This window comes from Falco cherrug, chromosome 1 (assembly GCF_023634085.1).
Source record: "Falco cherrug isolate bFalChe1 chromosome 1, bFalChe1.pri, whole genome shotgun sequence".
Classification (NCBI taxonomy): domain Eukaryota; kingdom Metazoa; phylum Chordata; class Aves; order Falconiformes; family Falconidae; genus Falco; species Falco cherrug.
This window is the reverse complement of record NC_073697.1, coordinates 78,032,707-78,053,706: the sequence shown is the minus strand read 5'-3', so window position 1 is coordinate 78,053,706 and position 21,000 is coordinate 78,032,707. Positions and strand designations below refer to the sequence as shown.

Here is a 21,000-nt window from a genome sequence, read left to right as displayed (position 1 = left end):
TTTAGCTAAGCCGGCGAGTGCAGCTCGAGCTGGGCTGAGCCTAATTCTGTTAGAGACTAATTCAGCCTGATAACAGCGCCTGGGACAAAGCCTGCCCTGGCAGCGTAATTAAAGCAGTACAAATTGTTTCTAAAACCTCATGCTGGCAGAATTTTTACAATTAATGACCAGTTGTCACTGTTGGGGCTTGTCGGGGAGGAATCACTCTCATCTTACGCACCCGATCTGGGTCACCAGCCTATCCATCGCCTGGTTGAGGATGGGAAAGCGAGCGGGCGGCAAGGCACTGCCCCAATAAGCTGTTAATGACACCGTGCTCATCACCACAGATGACAAACATTGCGCTCTTGTTTCTCAGCAGAGGTTTTGCCAGCTCGCTTTGACTTCCTAGGCTGTGATTAAACACAGCCAGAAAAATAGGGTGCCTACCTGGCCTAGTTTTTTTTTTCGTTTTCCCCCTCCTCATGCATTTTTCATCGAAAAAATCTGCACAGTGAAAGGAGCATCTATATGAGCACACAGAAGACTTGAGGAATGTAGGACAATGTTAAGTTATTTTAATAATGCAGCTTATGAAAGACAAAAAAATAATATGGTTACGTGATCTCTTAAAAAAGCACCACTTGCTCTGGAACCTCAAATAAGATAACAGTATACATACACACACGCACACATATATACGTATACATCCCAAACTACTTTGTGTGCTAAAGAAGAAAGGACAGTAAACTTTTTCTGTTTTAAAAAGCAATGTCACCATTGCGGTATCAATCAAATGCTAGGTAATTCAAAAAATATGCTGACATGCTCTGTCCTTTCCTTGCCCTGCTCTGCCTACATTTTTTAGCACATACAGTGCATCCACTTGAAAGCGCGGTGGATCCTTGCACACAGCAGGATTTTGCAGTCTCCTGCGGGACCTACCATGTCACAATAGTGTTCAAAGCTTTATAAGCTTCATTTAGTTTCAGCAAGCCTGTTGGAGCATTGTCTGTGCTTAAAGAGGCATTTAAAACTAAAGCGAAGCTTTGAAAGCTTCAGAGACAATGACGCTGGACTCCCTAAACCCATGAGTTCACTGCACGGTTTGAAGTGATGGCATCATGTAGAAAACATGACACGCTGCTCTGAGAGCCCCGCGGTACCTAGGCAGGAAAGAGGGGGGAGCAGAAAATCTGGGGTGCGCCTTGAGTTCCTGTCACTGAAGGACATGCCTGTACTAAAGCATCCTAAATTTTTTCCTGCCCTTGAGATTTGTACCCGTGCGTATTTACTCTCTTGCTCTGGAATGATTTCTAAGCCATTGCTATGTGCGTTTCTAAGCTATTATGAATAAAAGAAAGCAACGCCCGGAGCGCACCCAATAAAAACAAGTGGCGATGTAGCAGCCGTACCATGAGGAGATGTCCGGCTTCTGCCACTCCTCCGTCCTGCAGTGCTGCGCTGCTGCAAGCGGTTTGCACATCCCTGGGCTGAGCAAAAGGCAGCATTTAACACAGAAATACGCCATCTACGAGCTGAGGGAAACAGCTGCAAACCAGGCATCAGTAAAGCCGTGCTTTCCCAAAGGGCTCTCATTTTTCAATGTGCAACCCCGCCTGTCACCATTCCTAGGCAAGGGCATGCCTTTTTTATAACCACAGTGATAAACTGCACCAATAACATCTGAAGGCGAGAGAACATCCCCCCGAGTCCCAGAAACAAGTGTCCACCCTACCCGTGCCACTTCCCTTGGGCTGTGGGGCTCACTCACCTCCTTGGGCCCCCGCTCCCACCTCGCAGGACTTCCCCAGCAAAAACCCCAGCGCTCAACCTGAGGCAGCAGCCTCTCAGCCACCTCGGCCACCAGCAAGAATGATGAGGAGAGAGGGAGCCCCACAAAAATAGGAATGATCCATGTAAAATAGCACCTTAGGGATCAAAGCTATGTGGTGCCCATGGTCATCGGATGCCCACGGAAAGGACGGTTTGTAGCAAACAGGTGCAATAAACGCTGGCTTTGTGAAAAGCCACTGGGCCTGAGTAGGTTTAGAAGCAAACCAGTAAAATAGGATTTCACAGCCTGTCAATAAAAGCGGGGTGCACCCTGGTGCCAAGGTGGCGCTTCGAGAGCCGTGTTGTGTCCTGTGGGCTGCATCGCGTTCATAAGACCATGGTATTTCATTGGGGTGCAGCTGCAGGCAAAGCTCGATGGAGCGGAAAAGGAGATGGTGTGAGCCATGCCAGAGTTACCCTGTGGTTTAATTTTCAACTCCAATAGCTGTAGAAGGTTTTAATAGGGGTAAAATGTAGTTTTACTTAACCTCAGTCCAGTGGAGCTGTTTTTCACTGCAACTGAAGATAAGGAAAATAAACCAGTTGGAGGCAGATAATGGGTACGTGAAATTTTAGCCCCAAGTGTTTAAGCCTGGTAAAGGTGTAAGGCAACCAGAATCAGTTTAGTATTGCAGTATGTCAGAAAAGTATTGCAGTATGTCAGAAAAAAGCTTAGCCATTAAGGATGCAGCATGTAGATGCATTTGAGGGAGGAAGATGCGCTGATAACATTGAAAAAACACACCACAAAAGTAAGAAAGATTTCAACTACATCTAAATTGGAAACGCTAGTGTTAGCAGCTTACTTAAGCACAGTAAAATACTGTTGTAACAATTTTCGAAGTCCTGAAGTGCTACTATAACAAAAATAAATATGCCGATAAAATACTAGAGAACAGCAATGCCAAACTCCCGGAGAAGTGAATGACCGATTTGCCCCAGCCGTGCTTCAGGCTTGGCTCCAAAGCTGGCTTTGCAGTCTGCGATCCAATGTTAATGGGGCACAGATGTTCTCCTGTAAGGAAAAAAAAAAAAAAAAAATTCAACGTGTTTGCTTCTTTTGTGGTACGGGCCAGAGGGTGGTTAGGGGAGTGACTGGGAAACCTGCGAGTCGCAGTTACTTGATCAAATAACCCATTTGAGAAAAACCTTTTGCCATGCAAAATTATCACCACCACCACCACCACCACCACCCTTTTCGACAGCAAGTAAGAGTTTCACTTCCATCCAAAACTGAAGGGGAATTTAGGTAACCTAGAAAACCAACGTGATGCACCGTTTGTGAAGCACCAGGGATTTTTCACGCTGCAGCCTCAGTGCCATCTATTTCCTTACAGTCTCAGCGGATGCGGGGTGCTGCCCGCTGCTGCTCAGCTTGGGGCTGGGGCATAGCCACCGTGGGGGTCTGCAGTGGGGCAGGGCTGCTGCCTGCTGGGCCAGGGCTAGGGGGTGGGCATCGCCGCCGGGCACAGCCAGTCTTCTGGGCTCGCCTATCGTCAGCCAAGCAGTGCAGCCACAGCCACCGGTTTGTCACCCAGTGCCCTTTCCCAGCACCTTGGGCTCCATCTCTAAATGGAGGAGCCAATCCTTCCGGGAAAAGAAAAGCCAGGATATTATGAAGGAGAAAATAAATCTGTCCCAGAGCACAAGGACCACCATTCCAAAGGTGCCCTGACCACCCCAAAGCGCTGGCATTTGATGTTGCTGATGTCGGGGCTGGTTGTAATGGGGGACGAGGAGGGGCACTGCCTTGCGCCCCGGCTGCGCACGGAGCAGGGGGTGGGTGGCAGGCTAAGGCAGAGCAGTACAGCTCGCCTGAGATGGCAATAGGAAGGACGAGACCCCAGCCCAGCCCACAGCATCAACAACAGTCCTTTCTGGGTGGCGGTATCACACAGAGCAGCACCATCCCAGGCAGGAGGTACCTCGTGACAGTCCTGCCCATACCGGGAACTGAAGCCCTCTCCAGGGCCCCCCTTCCACAACCACTGAAGTCAAATGTCACGTGTGAATACGGGGCAGTATTCTGCACACCTTCCAGGGGTGGCAGGCATGGGTGCCCAGCTGCCAACAAGCATTCCCCGCAGAGCACAAAACATATGCAATGCCCTACAGCCCCGCGGCAGCACAGCCAGCTCAGTTGAGGAAAGGTGGGGGCAACACCTTGCCCGGGGCCAGAAGCCACATCACCTCCTTGCTTGAAACGGTTTGATTTCTGGAGCAGTCCCTGCGGAAAGCCTTGCCGTGTGGCAGGGGAAAAGCAGAAAGAGCAACTTTTTTCTCTTATTCCTGTAGTCAGGGATCAGCCTAGATACTTACATGACTTTCTCATCTGCTTTTAAATGCTACCTGGAAAAGCACTGCAGAAAAAATCAGATGATTTGGACATTTTGAAGATTTTTTATTATTATTATTATTTTGCAGAAAGCAATTTTAGGCTCGTTCATTTCTTTCCACAGAACATCTACAATTCCCTGTAACTGTAATTGCTGTCATTGTGTTCTGAAAATGACACTGGCATTTGTACAGCCTCCTTCCAAATAACTGCAGGTACTTTCAGTTCCTTAGGGAACTGCATTTTTGATGCGCAGGGCGCTCCCTCACAGCACCTCTGCCCTTTCCCTGGAGATGCACATGCACATCCCGGGGGCTGTGGCACTTACCAGCTGTTCCCAGGGGCACGGCGCTCACAGCTGGGCAGCACAGGCTGGATGAGGAGCCGTGTGGATCCCATAGCCCGGAGAGCTGGGTGCCTGATCCTCTGCGTGCTGTGCCGAAAATGTGCTCTGCCAGGTGCCTGGAGGCCACGCAGGGTCGCTTCTCCAAACCTACCGCATGTGCTGGGTGCTGCTCAAACGAAATGCAACTGCGGTGTGGCTTTGAAGGGCTTGATAAAGCATTAAATAAGTAGACCTCTGAAAACAAGGCATCCGTTCTAGGAAATACATTTTGGTTCCTCTAATGAATTACGTGTTTACGTCCAAAACCCGTTTAGTTTGCAGCAAGACATCAGAAGATGGCCAACATGCGATGTTTCCTTAGATTCTGCCAAAACAAGGCATCTGGCAGCTGGGTAAATGCAGAAGGACCAAGACTTTAAGATCTTAAAGACCATCATACAAATAGAAACACAACCTGTTATTTGTAACCTATGTAAAACTGTTAGCTTTTCCACATTCAACGCTCCGACTTTGCTCACAGCTTTCTGAAGCGTTACTCCTTGTGCTGCTGACTACACACTTGCACCTACATGTTTTCTTATTTTTTGGCTCAGTGGAGCAAGCAGGCAGCTTTTCCTTCATTCCTGAGGGAGATCAGGTTACAGCAAATGTTGTTCTCCCTTATATACTTTACCCAGTGGCACATGAAAAATGCATATTTTCCATTCGATTTTTCTCCTTGCCAGGTCTGGGTTTAATGCCACTTCTCGTCTCCCACTCGCTAGGTGCCACTAACAATCTACTTACTCCCAGGTGTAAAAAGGCAAGGATCACCACATGCCCTGTTTAACCCCGGTTGTGGATACAGTCACAGAAGAGCCAGTTCATTTTTAACTGAGGAAATATATAGTATATCCCTGCAGCTAAACAGCTATTTTGGAGTGTTTTTTTGAGGAAGTTGGCAAAAGATGGGTGTAGGGCAGCTGCCTGGTAATGGTCAGCCTCCTGCAGCAGCCTGAGTCCCTGCCGCGCCGATGGGTGCCACGTGTGGCTGTGGCAGGTCCCAGAGGGGCTGCAGCGCCTGCGGTGGGTACCGCACCTGCTCCGCACACGCCGCCACAGGGGAGCACCCGCTGCGGAACCTCTGGGGACGTTCAGGGCCCCCCGTTGCTCTCAGGTTTGTTCCAACTTTGAGATCCGATCGGTTACTGAAATTGAGCAGCAAGTTCAATGGAAAAGTAGCCAGAACTATGGCGGGGGCTCCTTAGAGCTGCGCGCTGATGTCTGCGGGGCGGTGAATAGCCACCTGCCTTGCCCTCACCACCACTGCCGTGGCTCAGTCTGGCAGTTTCTTCTAAGTACTGGAGGAAAAGAGGTCAGGATAAAACACCATGGGGTAGGTTGGACCCCTCACAGGCATCACCTGCCCCCGCAGCCGGCTCCGTCCACCATTCAGCTGCCCAAAGCCCAGTATCAGACCTGAGGAGAAGCCCAAATGCCACAAGGCCAACACGAGACCGTCCTCCTGCTCTCCATGCTACAGAGGGGTGGTTCATCACCCCAGCCCTCGGGCCGAGACACTGCAGTCCCACCTTCATGCACTTGGGGTGACCCCGGCACCTTGTTCTTGGTCTCCAGACTCTTCAGGCGAGTCTTGCATGTATGTTCGCATTCATCAATACAATAAAAAAAACCCCACAACTTACCCATTAACGCTTTTTTTCTTGTTTACAATTAGGTTAAGCACTTTGAATCATTAACTGATGTAAAATACGCTTTTACGAATGCTCTAGAAACTGTTCACATAGGAGTCTCAAAAGACAATTTAATCACTATCATGATTCTTTGAAACACCAAGAGGGGGGATATAATTGCTTTTCCTAGAACAAAAAAGGGTGAAAGTTTCAGCCTGAAAATACATGGTGATTTGGTAATTGCCGTATGCGAAGAGCATGAACTAGAGGACTAGACAGACAGAGAAAGGATGGTAAACCACACAGATGTAAAAGCATGTTACCACTCAAGCTAGAAATACTGCGTAAAGGAATTATATTGTCTGTTGGCATAATATTTTATTTTCTCTTAATCAAGCATATAAAGTAGATCACTACTCAGTGCAAACTTCTGAATTGGTACCCCACTATTTAGATTTATCTGTGGCCATACAATTATGGATGATCAAAACCAATTAAATGCATCATTAAGTAGTCATCTTGCCAACAGAAAACACATGAAAATGAAAAGTAAAAAATGTCATAGGAGAAAATATTCTAGAATTATATTTATATTTTAATATGATGTACAATAGCAAGGAGGACAGGCTGATATTTCTAAAAGATCAGTTATTTGTGCAAGTAACCAGAATCTTGTATTCCACAGGATTCATGATCCTACCAAACCTTTGCAAGCGTTTGCACAGACATACCATAACTCTTAACCTACGAAGGGACACACCTAGGTTTTATGCCAACTCATGCATCTTCAGCAAGTGAGCCAGGCTATCTTTTCTTGCTTTATACAAATTTAAGCATTTCAATTCCATCCATTTGGGAAAAATTCAGAAGACTTTTTATTCTATTTAGCATGACCAACATGTGAAAAGAAAACAGGATGTTTGATGCAACTTCCTCATGGAAGAAGAGTGCAAACTCACCTCTAACTTTCCTGGGAAGCTCTCCCATTCCAAACAAGAAAACAAGGGGGAAAAGCATAATGGACTAAACATGAAACTTTGTTTGTTTCAATTTCTGTTTTAAGGAGTTGAACGTAACGCATCCACCCTTCAAAAGCACCGAAGGAGTTGAACATAATGCATCCATCCTTCAAAAGCACTGAAAGCTGATGAGAACTGAGTCTCAAACTGACAGGACATGAGACTTCTGTCTATTCCAAAACCAGTTATTCAGAAAAAAAAAATATTAAAAAAAAACCTGCTTTACTGCTGGTTTCTGTGAGAACCAAGATTCTCTCTGAGGTATTTTGGGCTCTGAAGACAGCAGTAAGCAAAATGACTTCCATCTAGTTTGCATATTCCTGCTGTATCCAGAACCAGGCTCCATTGCCCCTGCAGTAAAGGATGATTTACAATCCTGCTGCCTTTGACAACAGAAAGATGAAGTGAAAAAAGCCTCACAAAATCTCCCTTGCTTACTTGAATTTATCTAGCCACCCTAGGGAAGAAACTTAAGACTAACTCAGGCAGATTTTTAGTGGTCTCCTAAAAGGCTCTGAAGAGACACAGCTTCACAAGTGCCTTGCACGGCGTTTAGCAGAGCCGTACTCTGAACCTCTGGGAACGTTGAGGCAGATGCTGGAAAACATTCAATAACCTGCTGAGGGGCCAGGAGCAAAAGAGACTGTATTGTGCTTAAAGCATGCCAGCAAAGGTTCAGTTGCAGAAATTGCACCGTAGAGCAAGGTCTTTTCCTTAGTTCACAGGTAAAAGTAAAAAAATAATTCATTCAAAGAAAAAAATGTAGCGATAGTGTTTATGATGCTCATGAAAAGATCTGCTCGGGCTGGTCCCTTCCAGAGGCTAGGCTGCGATACAACCACGCTTTAAGTTGTGTTTGACAGAATCACATTTTTCAACAAAACCTCTTTAGTCTGGAAACCTTCTGATGCTGCGGAGAGTGCTACTTTTCTCCACAGCGGGCTAAAGCTGCACCTCGCGTCTCATTTTGACACCAGACAGCTGTTTCTGCAGCAAGACGTTACAAAACACACAGTGTTTGAGGCTTGCTCGCAGAGATCCTCTGCGTGACTAATCGAGGAAAATCAGAAGTTTTCCTCGAGAGAAGCTTGGCAGCGTACAGCAGATCACCGTGCTCTGCCCTGGCATCAAGTGCTCAGGCTGCAACGTGTCCTGGGGCTGTGATGGAAGGAGACAGTAGCAACGAGGGGAAGGCCACAGGCACAATATCCTGCCCCATCTTGCACAACGCTGCCTCCCAGACCCGCTGCAGAGTGCTCCAGCACATTCTGTTCTGATAAAAACCGGGGGTGATTCCGAAAGCTTTAGCCAAAAGGTAAGACAGAAGCCACACACCAAGGAATTCTGCAGCATAAACCTCCCAGATTTTTATCCCTTTAGCGGAAGGTACCAATTTCAACTCAGAAGGCAGAAAGGAGTGGAAGAGGGAGACTGGGGGGCGGTGACACCCAGGGGACACTTGGTGGAGGTGAATGGAGACAAGAGTCCTGATTGCCTAGAGGTGAATAAGGTTCAAGTAAAAAGGAAATTTTACTAGGCTGAGCAGATGATTCCTAAAAAGGAAACAATTTTCCCCTTTTCATCAACAAAAAGATTGTTCCAGTGAGTTACCATGGAAACCGATTTTGAGAACAACAAGAAAGCATTTATGGTACAGAGCTTATTTTAAACGATGGTGAACCAGCAGCACCTCATTGCCCAGTTAACCTGATCAGATGGCCCAAAGAAAATAACCCATTTTAAAGTGCTAGGGACAGCAATGCTAAACGGAGCTGTCACAGCTCCGTATCACGGTGCCTTTACAACCTTCAAAGCTGTGGACAGGGGACTCGAAAGCAAAGTTTCTCCCAGGACGCAGCTTTAGCAGCCCATTTAGGCTGACGGGCACCGCAGCTCTTGGCAAGAGAAAGGCAGAGACCGGCGAGCACCTTTCCTCGAGTTCATTCAATTAGCCTATCGTTTTCTTTTGTGCCATTCGGTTTTGCTATGAAGGAGGGCTTTTTTTCCCCCCAGTAGAATAAAAATTCACAGTTGTCAAACGCAAGGGCACACGCGACTGACCGAAGGGAGGAGGGCAGCACTCCTGCTCGCCCTAGTGCCTTTACACTCACAGAAACCGCTTCGTCCCGCAGCTGCTGCACAGACACGGAAAGTGAGAAATGCCTGCTGCCCCAGGGGCTGCCACGGTGCACAACCTGGTGGCAAATATTTCCCTCACCAGGTGTGGGGAAGCTGCTGAAAAAAAGCAACTAACCTTACCTGTACAAGCCAGCACACACCGAGAGAAGCACACAGTCCGAAACTGCCCGTCTGTGATTTACTCCAGCTGAAACAGAAACAGGTCGTCCCTTCACACGGAGCATGGAGGGGGTTTCCCATTATCCCAGCCCTTGGATTGTGAAAAGCCAGGAAGAGCTATGACCTTTCAGAAGGGCCCACCACCTTGCCAGTCTGCTCGTTACAGCGAGGGGGTTAATTTCTGTCTAGGAGCTGAAGCGCTAAGGACAGAGGAGGAGATACTACCTCTCTGTTCTCAGTGAGAGCTGCCCCTCTGCAGCAGGGAACAAAAAGCCGCTATCGTAACGGTTATTGCAAGCGTGAAGGCACTGGCACCTAAAATTTTCAGTCCCGTCAAATGGAAACACAAGCAAACAAAAGCTACTCATACACATTGCCCCAAGGTTTCCCATCTTGGGAACAGCCGTGTGAGGCTGCGAGCGATAATAACTCATCCTCTGTGAAGAGAAAGTCTGGTTTACATTGATCTGGGATGCAAGCACAAGGCAGAGATAAGGAAAGACATTTCTAGGGCCTCTCGCAACACGTAATATCAAAATGCGGACTTCAGAGTAGAAGTCATGAGGTTTTTTTCCTTCCCCTCATCTTCAGTCTTTGCTCTGTTTTCTATTTACTTTTTATTATTATTGCTTCTCCTAGAACTTCAAAGGCTGAGGGACGGGAGGCTGGACACGTGCATTATCTGTATTTCAGGCTTCAAAGAGAAAGAATACGTGGACATGAGCTCTAAAATAAAGGGAATAATGTTCTACTTGCACTGCCACAAACTTTTTCACGCAAGGCTATCTAGAGCTTTTCAGCTTTCCATACAGATACAAGGCTGTTCTCGGCACACAAGCAACCAAGGAGCAGTATCTCTGCTCACAGCCACCCGCGGCTCGGGAAGGAGAACCTCGCAGCCCAAACCCACGGCTCAGGAAGGAGAACCTCGCAGCCCAAACCCCTGGGGCCAGCCTGTAACAGCTAAAAACCAAGATAAGATGACACCTGTCAGGTGGAGCAAAGACTAGAGGCAAACCCTGGGCTTTCACAGGATGCGAGCACAGAAGTGGATGAGAAAATAAATGAACTTCAGCAGATATGAATTTTTTATAACATACTCTGAAATCGAGCAAGCTGTAAAGCCGTTACTGCAGAAATGTTTCAAGCAGCCCGATGCCGCTCAGCGTTCTTCCTCTGTCGTTGGGTACACGAGGTGGCAGAGCCACTGCATTAGCATCGGTGTGGTGCATGAAGCTAAAGCATCTGAAAGGTGTTAGCTTGAGAAAAGTAGATCACTTGACATCAAAGGGTTTCTTTCAGCACACATGCAAGCTTGGTCCTCTGAATTTTTTTATTTAATTGTAAATGATTGCTTACGCTACTGTGTACTAGTTTCTGATGCAAAAGCACTTGCACTAGGGTACAATTATTCACCACCCACTTGCCAAGATAATATTTTATTAGGTTTAATATGGCAAAAATAAAGTCTAGAAGAGCTGCTGTCAAATGTAAATCTAAGCTTAGATCTTGCTAGTGCTTTTTCAGCAGCAAACCCTCCTCCCTCTGGCCCTAATTCAGGATGGACACATAGTAAACAATAATAGTAACTGTAAAAAAAGCAAAAAACTTTACAAAAGCTTACTGTCACTTTTTTTGTATCTGCTCCCTACCAAAAGCTAGATGATGCAGCTGGGGGGTAGGTATAGGAAATATACCTTGCATAGCAAGTATATGACTTGCATAGCAAGTCAGGAATCAATGCTTTTTTGTTTATGATTTTCTAAATCAGGAAGTTGGTCCCAAACAGGTCAGACAATGCCCATTCCGTTGGCTCAAGACCGATGAGGCAAAAGCCTAAGAAGAACCAAAAAATTGAAATTAAATTCCCCTTTTTCATTTCTCAAGTTCCCGTCAAGTTTACAGGCAAATTTGCATATCAGTAAAGGGCACCTGACAGAAAACTCTCTCCATTTCAGTAATTAGCATAAGCATTGACGAAAGAGTAAGAGTGAAAGTATGCAACCCCAAGATGCAGATTTTGTATCACGCCTACTCTAAAGAGTGAAGACCTCTGTCCTACTCAGTTTTCCCAGATTTGTACAATCTTCTAACAACTTAGACAATTAATAAGGAAAGGGCTCCTAGACTTTTTTATTTGGTACAGAAGAAGACAGCTTCAAAGATACAATAGCCAATTTTGAACAAAATGTTTTAAATTGAAGTTTTGGTTTTTAATTATTTTAACTATTTTCATTTTTACCACCTCCAATCTAAGGACGAACAGTAAACCAGAACTTTTATAACACCTTTACTTGAAAGGACCAGAAAAAGTTGATGGACTCCAAAGATGGATTTGAAGCTGGTTTGTTCAAAATACCTGTTAAAAAAAAAAAATTGCTCACTCACTGAACCTTTGATGGTAGTTACACCAAAACCAGAACATATCATCCAGGTGTTTTTCCTTTTTTCTTTAATAGCTGAGGATGCTAATGATGAATATTGAAATCAGTGCATAGTGGAAACAAAAAAATAAAGCTTCTTGCCTTTCACCAGATGATACTGAAACTATTATTTTTGAGCTCTTAGAATCATAGAAGTGCTGGAGCGTGTTCAAAGGGCAGCAAAGGTGGTGAGGGGTCTGGAGCACAAGTCTTGGCAGGGGCAGCTGAGGGAACCGGGGTGTTCAGCCTGGAGAGGAGGAGGCTCGGGGGGACCTTATTGCTCCCACAGCTGCCTGAGAGGGGGTTGTAGGCACATGGGGGCCGGTCTCTTCTCCCAGATCACAAGCGATGGGACAAGAGGAAAGGCTTCACATTGCGCCAGGGGAGGTTCAGATTGAGAAAGGTGTATAAGAAATAGCCAAACATATACAGTATTAATGACCTTGGAACAACAAACAGGTCTGCTACAGAGCGTTGACTTTTTTTTTTTTTTTTTTTTTTTAAATCACTGATCTCGGGAATTGCCTGACTTTTAAAACAGTGAAAAGCATACTGCCTGGAATATATTTGAGGAGGACAGAAAGCCCACAGAGGAATCTAGTTTACTGTGATGATTAACTGATGTCCATGCAAAAAATTAATCAAATAGCATTTCTGCCACTGGGAGCATAACAGGGGAAAAAAAATTAATCTACTAGCCAATCAATTTTTCTGAGCAGCTGAAAATAAAATATGAAGATCTGACTTTTATCTTCCTTCAAAAGTCCTCCAGAATGCTAGAGGCAGCCAGAGGCATTATTTTGCATGGATAGTAATGGTAATTCAAGAACACATGATGTTACTGACTTCTTTCCTCTCCTCCTCTTTTTGTCCTCAACAGAAAGGAGAGGGGGAAAAAAAATAATCATTTTTCCCACTGTGGACTGCAGAAATGAGAAAAAAAAAGTTTTTGCACCTCAGCATATAAATGTGATCTCCAGAATGCCACTAAGGCACAGCCTGAAGGCAGGTGACAGGACCAAAGGTGGCCAGGGAAAGAGGTGGATCCCTGTAAGACCGGCAGTAATTCTGGCCTTTTTCACTTTAGACACAACTTCTTCCTCCGCTGGCTTTCTCTAAGAGCCCTAACTTTTAACAGCTTTTCCTTTTGAGCTTCAGCAGCAGCACAATTGAAGTTCATCACCTCACCTGAAGACAGGTGCCCTCAGACTGTTATAGGATTTAGAGCTGGTTGCCAATAGACCAGTAACATTTTTTGAAACAAAAGGATGGACTATTTTTTTTTAAATGAAGTCTTTCATGTGGAATGGTTCTTAGTTTCTCAGAATAACTTGGGTTTTCATCAAATAACTGGAAACAAAAAATTGCCCTGCAAGTTCTGCTTGAAAGCTGTTCTTTATAAATACTTCACCAGGATTCTTTTTTCCAAAAGGAATTTTTTTCTGACTAGGTTAGGTGAAATAATGACTGGATGACAAATTGTCCATAGTATAAAACCTGTTCATTCATTTGTCGGGCATTATAAGGCTTCTGAATTGACCCTGAACAGTTCAGTGGTGCTTGTGGTGGTGTTCACAGATGTTTTTGCCCTCTAGTCTTCTTGACATAAAACCTTCTGCACATACAGTTTAAAAAGGTAAGTGTAACATAGATGTTTGCCTTCCTATATGCCTGTGCACTGGAAGGTGCGTTTGCTGGTAGGTGTGTCAGCAAGAGGAGTACAAGACAACCGTCTGTACTGTGCAGGGTGTTGCTTGTTCAGCCTACACAGCTTCTGTAAGCAGATCTGCAAGGGAGATGGCAGTGGAGGAGTGGAAGAGAAAATGCAGAAGGGATAAGGAGAAAGGGACACCAAAGAGAAAGGCTATCGCTGCTGTGAAGGCAGATCTCCTAAGCACAAGCGCATTTACACAAGCATGGCATCTAGATGGCAACTAACTGCAAACAGAAGAATCCAGTCACCTGTGTGACACCGAGGATTAGCCAAGGACTTCAGCTGTTGAAGCAACCAGACATGCACTTCTGGGGTGTGTGGATTCTCTAGAGCAGGCAAGACACATCTAATCGCTGTCTCGGTGAACCCTTGTGTGAGTTTAGAGTGCCACAACTCCCCAGACTAATAATCATAGCTCCGTGAGCAGCAGAAGTAACGAAGTCTGGCTGCCAAGAGACCAGTTTCCTAGATCCCTGTTCCTTCACACTGACATGATGCAGATACTGTCCCATCTCAGCCACCAGCCGGCACCTAATGCTTCCAGGTCTTTTACAGCCATCTTCAACATTTTTCCTTCCTCCTCCCACCTCCAGCATGTTCTATCCCTTCTCAGGTCCCTAAACTGGCAGGTGGGAAAGGGAACGTCTGTATTTATCAGGCAGCCAGCCAAGCAGAGCAGATAAATCGTGCGCTCACGCTGCAGCCCCTCAGACTGAATTTGGCTGAAATCCACTGTGAAATTTAAGAACAGTGGGAAGGAAAAGGAGGAGAGAAATGACTGAAAACATAATCATACAAACCTCACCTCTACCAGAAACAAGGGGAAGATAAGCACCAGCCAGATCATCTGACTAGTGGAAATTATCTGGGTGACAGGAGGACTCTGTAAGAAGCTCCTGCATCATCTTAGTCATCGCCACAGGTTGGGTTTCTTTTCCCATTGTCCTCCCAATTAGTTTCAGTTCCAGTTTTGCCACTTGGTCACAGCACCACTGTGCCATTTGCTTCAGAGCATGGGTTTTCCCTTTTAAAGCATGTAGGTTAATACACCCCCAAAAAGTTAAGATATTTCAGAGAATCCATCAATGAAAGGTTTAGCAGCTGAATTACATCAAAACCTAAATCTTTGACTGTTAACATTTTAATGTTCTGCAAGTACCACAGAAGGAGCCCTAGATCCGTGCCTGGTGCTGTACAGAGCACGCAGGTGGCTAGTTAAAAGAGAAGCTGAGGAAGAACAGGTTGTTTCAGAGCAGATACAGTCAGCAAACTTTCTTTCAGCTGGTAAGGTTTCTAAGTAGATCAGGTACACACAAGTATTTTCTCCTGGGTCTAGCTTTGCTAATCAACATCAGTCCCAAACAGCAGGCTTACCCAACGCCTCAGCCTGGTACCGTAGTGACAAACTCCTCATGAGGTAATTTTGAAAAGCTGGACCTGATACTGCTCCTGTCAGAACCGCAGACTCTGCTAAAAACAATTACCTTTGATTTACACACTTTGCACTAGCAGCTACTTTAGTTATACTCCTGAATTGTAGTTAACAGCCTGACCCCTTGACTTAGCTGTTCACAGTTGAAAATATTTACCTTACATGGGCAAAAACCTACTGGGCAGAGGAAAAAAAAAAAGAAGAAAAAAACAAAAAAAGAGGAAGACATATACATAATATAGCTGTGACATAACCACAAGAGTGACAGCAGAAGTGAGCATTTAAACCCACCATTTTAATGTTAAATTCTTCAGAAATATCCCAGATTCTATCTCAGGAAAACTCTGAAGAAACAAATTGGGACACAAGATCGGATCGAGCATTTAATTTTTGTTATAGACTAATAGGCAAATGCATCTCAGAAGGAAAATAATTCTAACTCTCAGTGACTTTTAACTCAGCAGAAAACAAAAGTCTCAGTTTATCTTAAAAATGAAAGTGAACACACATCTCAAACCACATAATCATACATGGTCTCATACCATGGGATTTAGGAGTCTGCTACATCTCTTTTTAAGAAGAAAAGCTTCCAAAAGTGAGCAGATGCAGCAGTTTGAAAGTGTCTTGGAATACTGAAGACATACAAATTGTTTCACAAAAGGTTCTGGATTTGCTTTTCCTGTTGAAAATCACCTACACTAAAAATGCAGAACCACAAGAAAGGTAGCACAAAATAAATCTATTCCACTAGAGGAATAAGCATCGGTCCCTGATAATGCTCCACCTCTTCCCTGCCTCTTTTGAGCTGAGAAATTTCTGTTCTGTCCTTACATGAGGAGACACATCCTCCTGCCAGGCTTGCTAACCAGCACCAGAAGTAGGAGACAGGAGCAGAAAACAGTACAACTGCATGTCTGTGCTCTATTCTGTGCCTGCAAAACAAGCTCAAGTTGCTAAAAATTCCTTGTACTTGGACTACACGAGTTTTGTGTCCAAAGCATGAGGGCTGTGCTTGACATTTTAAAGGCACTGTTCATGTGGGCTGACTGCAGCATCTTCAAGCAAGTCTACCTCAGGTACAGTTACTTAGTTGCTATTTACTGTATTTCATGGTTTATTACAGTCCACAGTGCTTTAATCCCTACAGACAGGAAGCCACAATATTGCAGCTAAACTTACATAGCTGGTCATCTTCATTTCCTTCTTGAATTTGGGAAGCAGCCAAAGCAGTAAAAATCAGTAGGAAACCCTCATCCCCGCAGGTCCAGAGGAAGTCTCGCTGCACTAACTGCTACACACCATAAATTACCCGCGACTCCTCGACGAGTAGTTCAGCCATGTGAAAGTGATTCTAAGAGGTAAGAACCATCAGTAAGTTCAGGTGCTCAACGTTCCTTCACACAAACAAGCCTTTTGAGTCACTATCATCATCTTGTGTGTGGCAGATATGTGCTCTCAAAAATGCAGATGTGCCAAGAAGCTTCCGACACCTGTCAGGTGGTTCAGAATAGATTCACAGAAAAAACAGACAAGTAGTAAAAAAAAAAAAATAATAATCTACTTCAGAGATGTTCTTACAAAGAACAGGAAAAGCTCTTTCTTTAGTTTTTCACAGTACAAAATCCAAGAGTAAGAACAAGCACCCAAGCTACAGCTGCATCAATACCTTGGGGTTTGGCACCATCACTTCGCTGTGGTCCCTCGCACTCCGTTCGTGGAGCAAAAGCCAGGGCTGGTAAGAAGCACTGCCTTCAGCTCAGTACTACCTACCTGCATTAAGCTTTTACCAGTTGTCACACGGTAAGCTGTAACTCGGATCATAACACATTGTATGTTAAATATCATCATACATATTACAAATAACATCTTTCCAAACACAGAGAAGGAAATATCTCCATTGCAATCGTAAGCACAGTGACATTGTACTACGTGTCGGGCATCACGTATGTTTTTCCTTAGGCAACAGATAGCTTGCTACGCTACCTCTACCAGAGGAAAATCTTCCACTTGGTATCTTCCCAATAACTTCGCTGTCTTCATAGACGTGAGATGACAATAGCCATGGGCACGCTTTTGCTTAAGCAAAAGAAGAGTAAAAACCCGTCTCAGGACTTTGTGACAATTATTCTTTCTAACCCTTGCCCGTTCTTTGTCTCAGAGAAGAAACAAAGAGATTTACTGTTCACAGAATACAAAGAAAAAAAGGAGATGCAACAAATATTTTTAGAATTTTATTAACTTTAACAAAACCTGCAAATTAAAGGGTGGTCAGTTGTTTGGAGAGGATTCAGATACATATTTAAATAACAACTGAGAATATTTAACAAACTATGTACAACTGTTAGCCATCAACTGCTGGACACTAATCAATGTAATCTAAATCTTCTGGGATTCCAAAACCTTTGTCAATTCTGCTCTCTTCAAATCCAAACTTACGTTTGGCCCAGGACTTTATTGAAAAGATGTTATCTGTAAACAGAATGAAAAACATTCGGTTTTGAATAATTAGAAAAGCATGAATTATAGTCTTGGCTACAACAAAATTCTTCCATTTGCATTATCTCTGCATATATGAAAACGGTACGTAGCGGGGAACATTATCAAGTAGATTTAGGACAGAAAACAGGAGGCTTTTGTTAATGACATACTTTTACACAGCACTAAATAAAATGCATCATCTTTCCTGGAAGTTACCTTTTTCTTTTCTTGCTCCTCTTCTATGAGAAGACCGAAAACTACAATTACAGTGTAAGCCTGCTGTAGGGTGATGCGGTAAGTGTGAATACACACAAGTATTTTACAGATCCTTTTTCAGCTAGACACCTACTGTGTGACTGTCTACAACTGTAAAAATCAGATTCACATTAACTAGAAGATCCTTTCTAGTCCCTTGTACGTTTGTTCAGATAATGTACATTTTGTCTGAAAGTTAAAAAAAAGGCATTCAAGTAGCTTTATTTTAGCCAGAACTTCTCTTTTAGCATCACAATACTATTATTTTAGCATATGCATTCTTTTCAATGTAACATCATTTTTCACTGCAATATTGATTGAAACTAACTACATCACTCCTAACACCCATAAATTGCAGCATTCTTTAAGGCAGGGAGTGTTGTCTGTGTCTGCACACCTTAGAAATATTTTCTTTTCTTTAACCATCAGACATTTGCTTTTAAAACTGTCTCTTCAAAAGAAAATTATGCTACAGCACATAACCTACCTAATTGTCTAAACAAATGGCAAAGCACTTTCTACAGGCTGAGGCACACTTCCTTTACCTCTCTCAAGACCTTGAGATCAACAGCTGGTCACCAGCAGTAGAAAGCCCTGACAACAGTACTCCCAGAAGTTATTTTCAAACATAACTTTATTTCCCCATATGCAGTAAACAACCCAGTACAAATGAAGAAATAATATAGTAATAGTCAAAAGACTTTGACAATGATATCCGGCTTAAACAATGATAGGAGCAGTCCATCAGTAGTAGATGAATTCTGAACAAAAAAATCACCAATGATATTCTAAATAATTTTTAAAAAGGACATACATATTGCTGGCTCTGCAAAAGGGAACTATATAGCAACATAGCAAAGCTAAACAGCAACAAAATTGAGTTAAACTTCTATACAAATGTTATCCCAGTAAACTTCCTCAAACCTGTGCAGATTTTTCTTGCACGTCAAAGCTGATAAATTAGTTTGAGAAATACCTACTTAATATTAGCATCCATCATATGGTAGCAGCAATAAGGTTCCATAAAGAATTCTACTCTTTAGAAAAACAGATGAAAATTAAGAAAATAAGCTATTTCTGAATACCTGGACACCACCATTTCCAGTCTCTTTCTATTAACATTTTCCTGATCTTAAGAGATTTTCACTCAACCAAGAAAATGAGTTGCGGGTTTTAACACAGTGTACAAAATCGCAGATTTATTCTTCTGGTGCTATGTGACATGAAGCACGTTCAGTAACTAAACGGAGAAAATATTGTGTTTTTTTTTTAAATCATGATGATTTGTTAGTATATTTCTGCATTCTTTTATAAGCAAGGGTTATCCTACATCAAGTCTTAATCACATCTAGAATTCTTAACAATGAGTAGGTCTTTTACTGAAATTGCTTTAGTCTGAAGCTGCATTAAGCAATATAAATGCATACAAACCAGTCCATCTGTTGGCTGCCTCCTTCGCTACTTTGTTTGTTTGCCCTGAAACAGAGGAGAAAACAACAATCAAAAAAGCATATATCACAGTAAAAATCATACCATAGTTTCAAGGCACAGAGATTAATTTTTTATTGATGTCATTTTTAGGGAACCACACAATATAAGGAAGTTATTCTACTGCTTCCAAACCATTCTTCTGTTTTATGCTTTTAAGGATCCAACAAGCACAAAGCTCAGCTAAAGAAAAACAGGAGCAAAGAAACATAAAAGATACCATATGGTAACCACTGTGAATTTCTGAAGTATATTTTAAAATAAAATAATCCTAGTTTGGTTTGCCTGGGGGGCTTAATTGTCTGCACAAAGATTGGAACTAGACTCGTGGCCTGGAGATACTACAGGCAACAGAGATGGAAAATATTTTATAATCCTCTCTACACATAAGTAATCCATCACATAGGTATGCATGACTCTCTATTAGATAAGGAAAATTACAAGGGTAGCAGTCTATCACATCAATCCAAAAGTTTATCATAAAGCTCTGGAAGGTCTCCTGAGCTTTGGGAACCCCCTCAAAGAAATGAAGACAAAATAATGTTCCTAGTTATTAAACTTGGCTTCCCTCCCTTACCACTGCTCCAGATGCAAATACATAATGGTAAATTACCATTACTACAAATAGCTTTTATATAGTTTCCATGAGGCAAAACATTATCAAAAAAATTCCTCTTAGAATTTTTGTTCCTTTGCTCTTACAAGTACTTGGCAATCCCAAGCACAAAGCCAGGCTGGGCGGAGAACGGACCGAGAGCTGCCCTGAGGAGAGACTTGGGGTGCTGGTGGAGGAGAAGCTCAGCGTGACCCAGCAACGTGCGCTGGCAGCCCAGAAAGCCAACCCCGTCCTGGGCTGCATCACAAGCAGCGCGGCCGGCAGCTGGGAGGGGGGGGGGGGGATTCTCCCCCTCTGCTCTGCTCTGGTGAGACCCCACCTGGAGCGCTGGGTCCAGCTCTGGGGCCCCCAACGTAAGGAGGACATGGCCTGTTGGAGCGGGTCCAGAGGAGGCCACGAAGCTGCTCGGCGGGCTGGAGCACCTCTGCTACGAAGATGAAGACGGGCTGAGAGAGCTGGGGGGGTCAGCCTGGAGGAGAAGGCTCCAGGGAGACCTTCTAGCAGCTGCCAGTGCCTGAAGGGGCTACAGGAAAGCTGGGGAGGGACGTTGTACAGGGGCCTGCAGTGATGGGACAAGGGGGAACGGCTTTAAACTGAAAGAAGGGAGATTTAGATTGGGCATTTGGAAGAAATTCTTCCCTGTGAGGGTGGTGAGGCACTGGAACAGGGTTGCCCAGAGCAGCTGTGGCTGCCCCATCCCTGGACGTGTTGAAGGCCAGGTTGGACAGGGCTTGGAGCAACCTGGTTTGATGGAAGGTGTCCCTGCCCATGGCAGGGGGGGTGGGACTAGGTGATCTTGTAGGTCCCTTCCAACCCAAACCATTCTGTGATTCCATGAATCAAATGAAACAGGTTGGTTTGTAATGTGGGAATTTATCAGAATCATTATGGTTCTTGCACCTACACAACTTCATTTTTCCCAGTAGTCTTGTTAGTACTTCCATGATAATACTCATTCAAATGGTCAGCATGGAATTGTCTCCAGGGGTACTAAGAAGTAAATATATGATCAGGTATCCATTGTTAAAAAGATTATACACAGGCGAAATTAAATTATGTTGAAAAATCATCTGCTAGCACACAGGAAGATAAGCACTCATTATTCTAC

At 44.1% G+C, this 21,000-nt stretch overlaps 1 protein-coding gene and 1 long non-coding RNA gene across 3 annotated transcripts in view; both read right to left on the bottom strand.

The window, feature by feature from the left end:
* Positions 1-535: 535 nt before the first annotated feature.
* Positions 536-9,846, bottom strand: LOC114015244 (uncharacterized). The gene is made up of 2 exons (XR_003559055.1): positions 9,448-9,846; positions 536-2,830 (listed from the first exon to the last, which is right to left on the bottom strand). It is a non-coding gene; the product is annotated as an uncharacterized LOC114015244 (long non-coding RNA).
* A 7,427-nt stretch (positions 9,847-17,273) lies between these two features.
* The window catches only part of MND1 (meiotic nuclear divisions 1), a 44,788-nt gene continuing 41,061 nt past the window's right edge, over positions 17,274-21,000 (bottom strand). For both annotated transcript variants that reach the window (XM_055702169.1, XM_005436667.4), the window contains exons 7-8: positions 19,220-19,264; positions 17,274-17,524 (exon numbers count right to left, since the gene is read on the bottom strand). In XM_055702169.1, the coding sequence (XP_055558144.1) occupies positions 17,418-17,524; positions 19,220-19,264 (152 nt within the window). In that variant the 3' untranslated portion in view covers positions 17,274-17,417. The remainder of the gene's footprint in view (positions 17,525-19,219; positions 19,265-21,000) is intronic.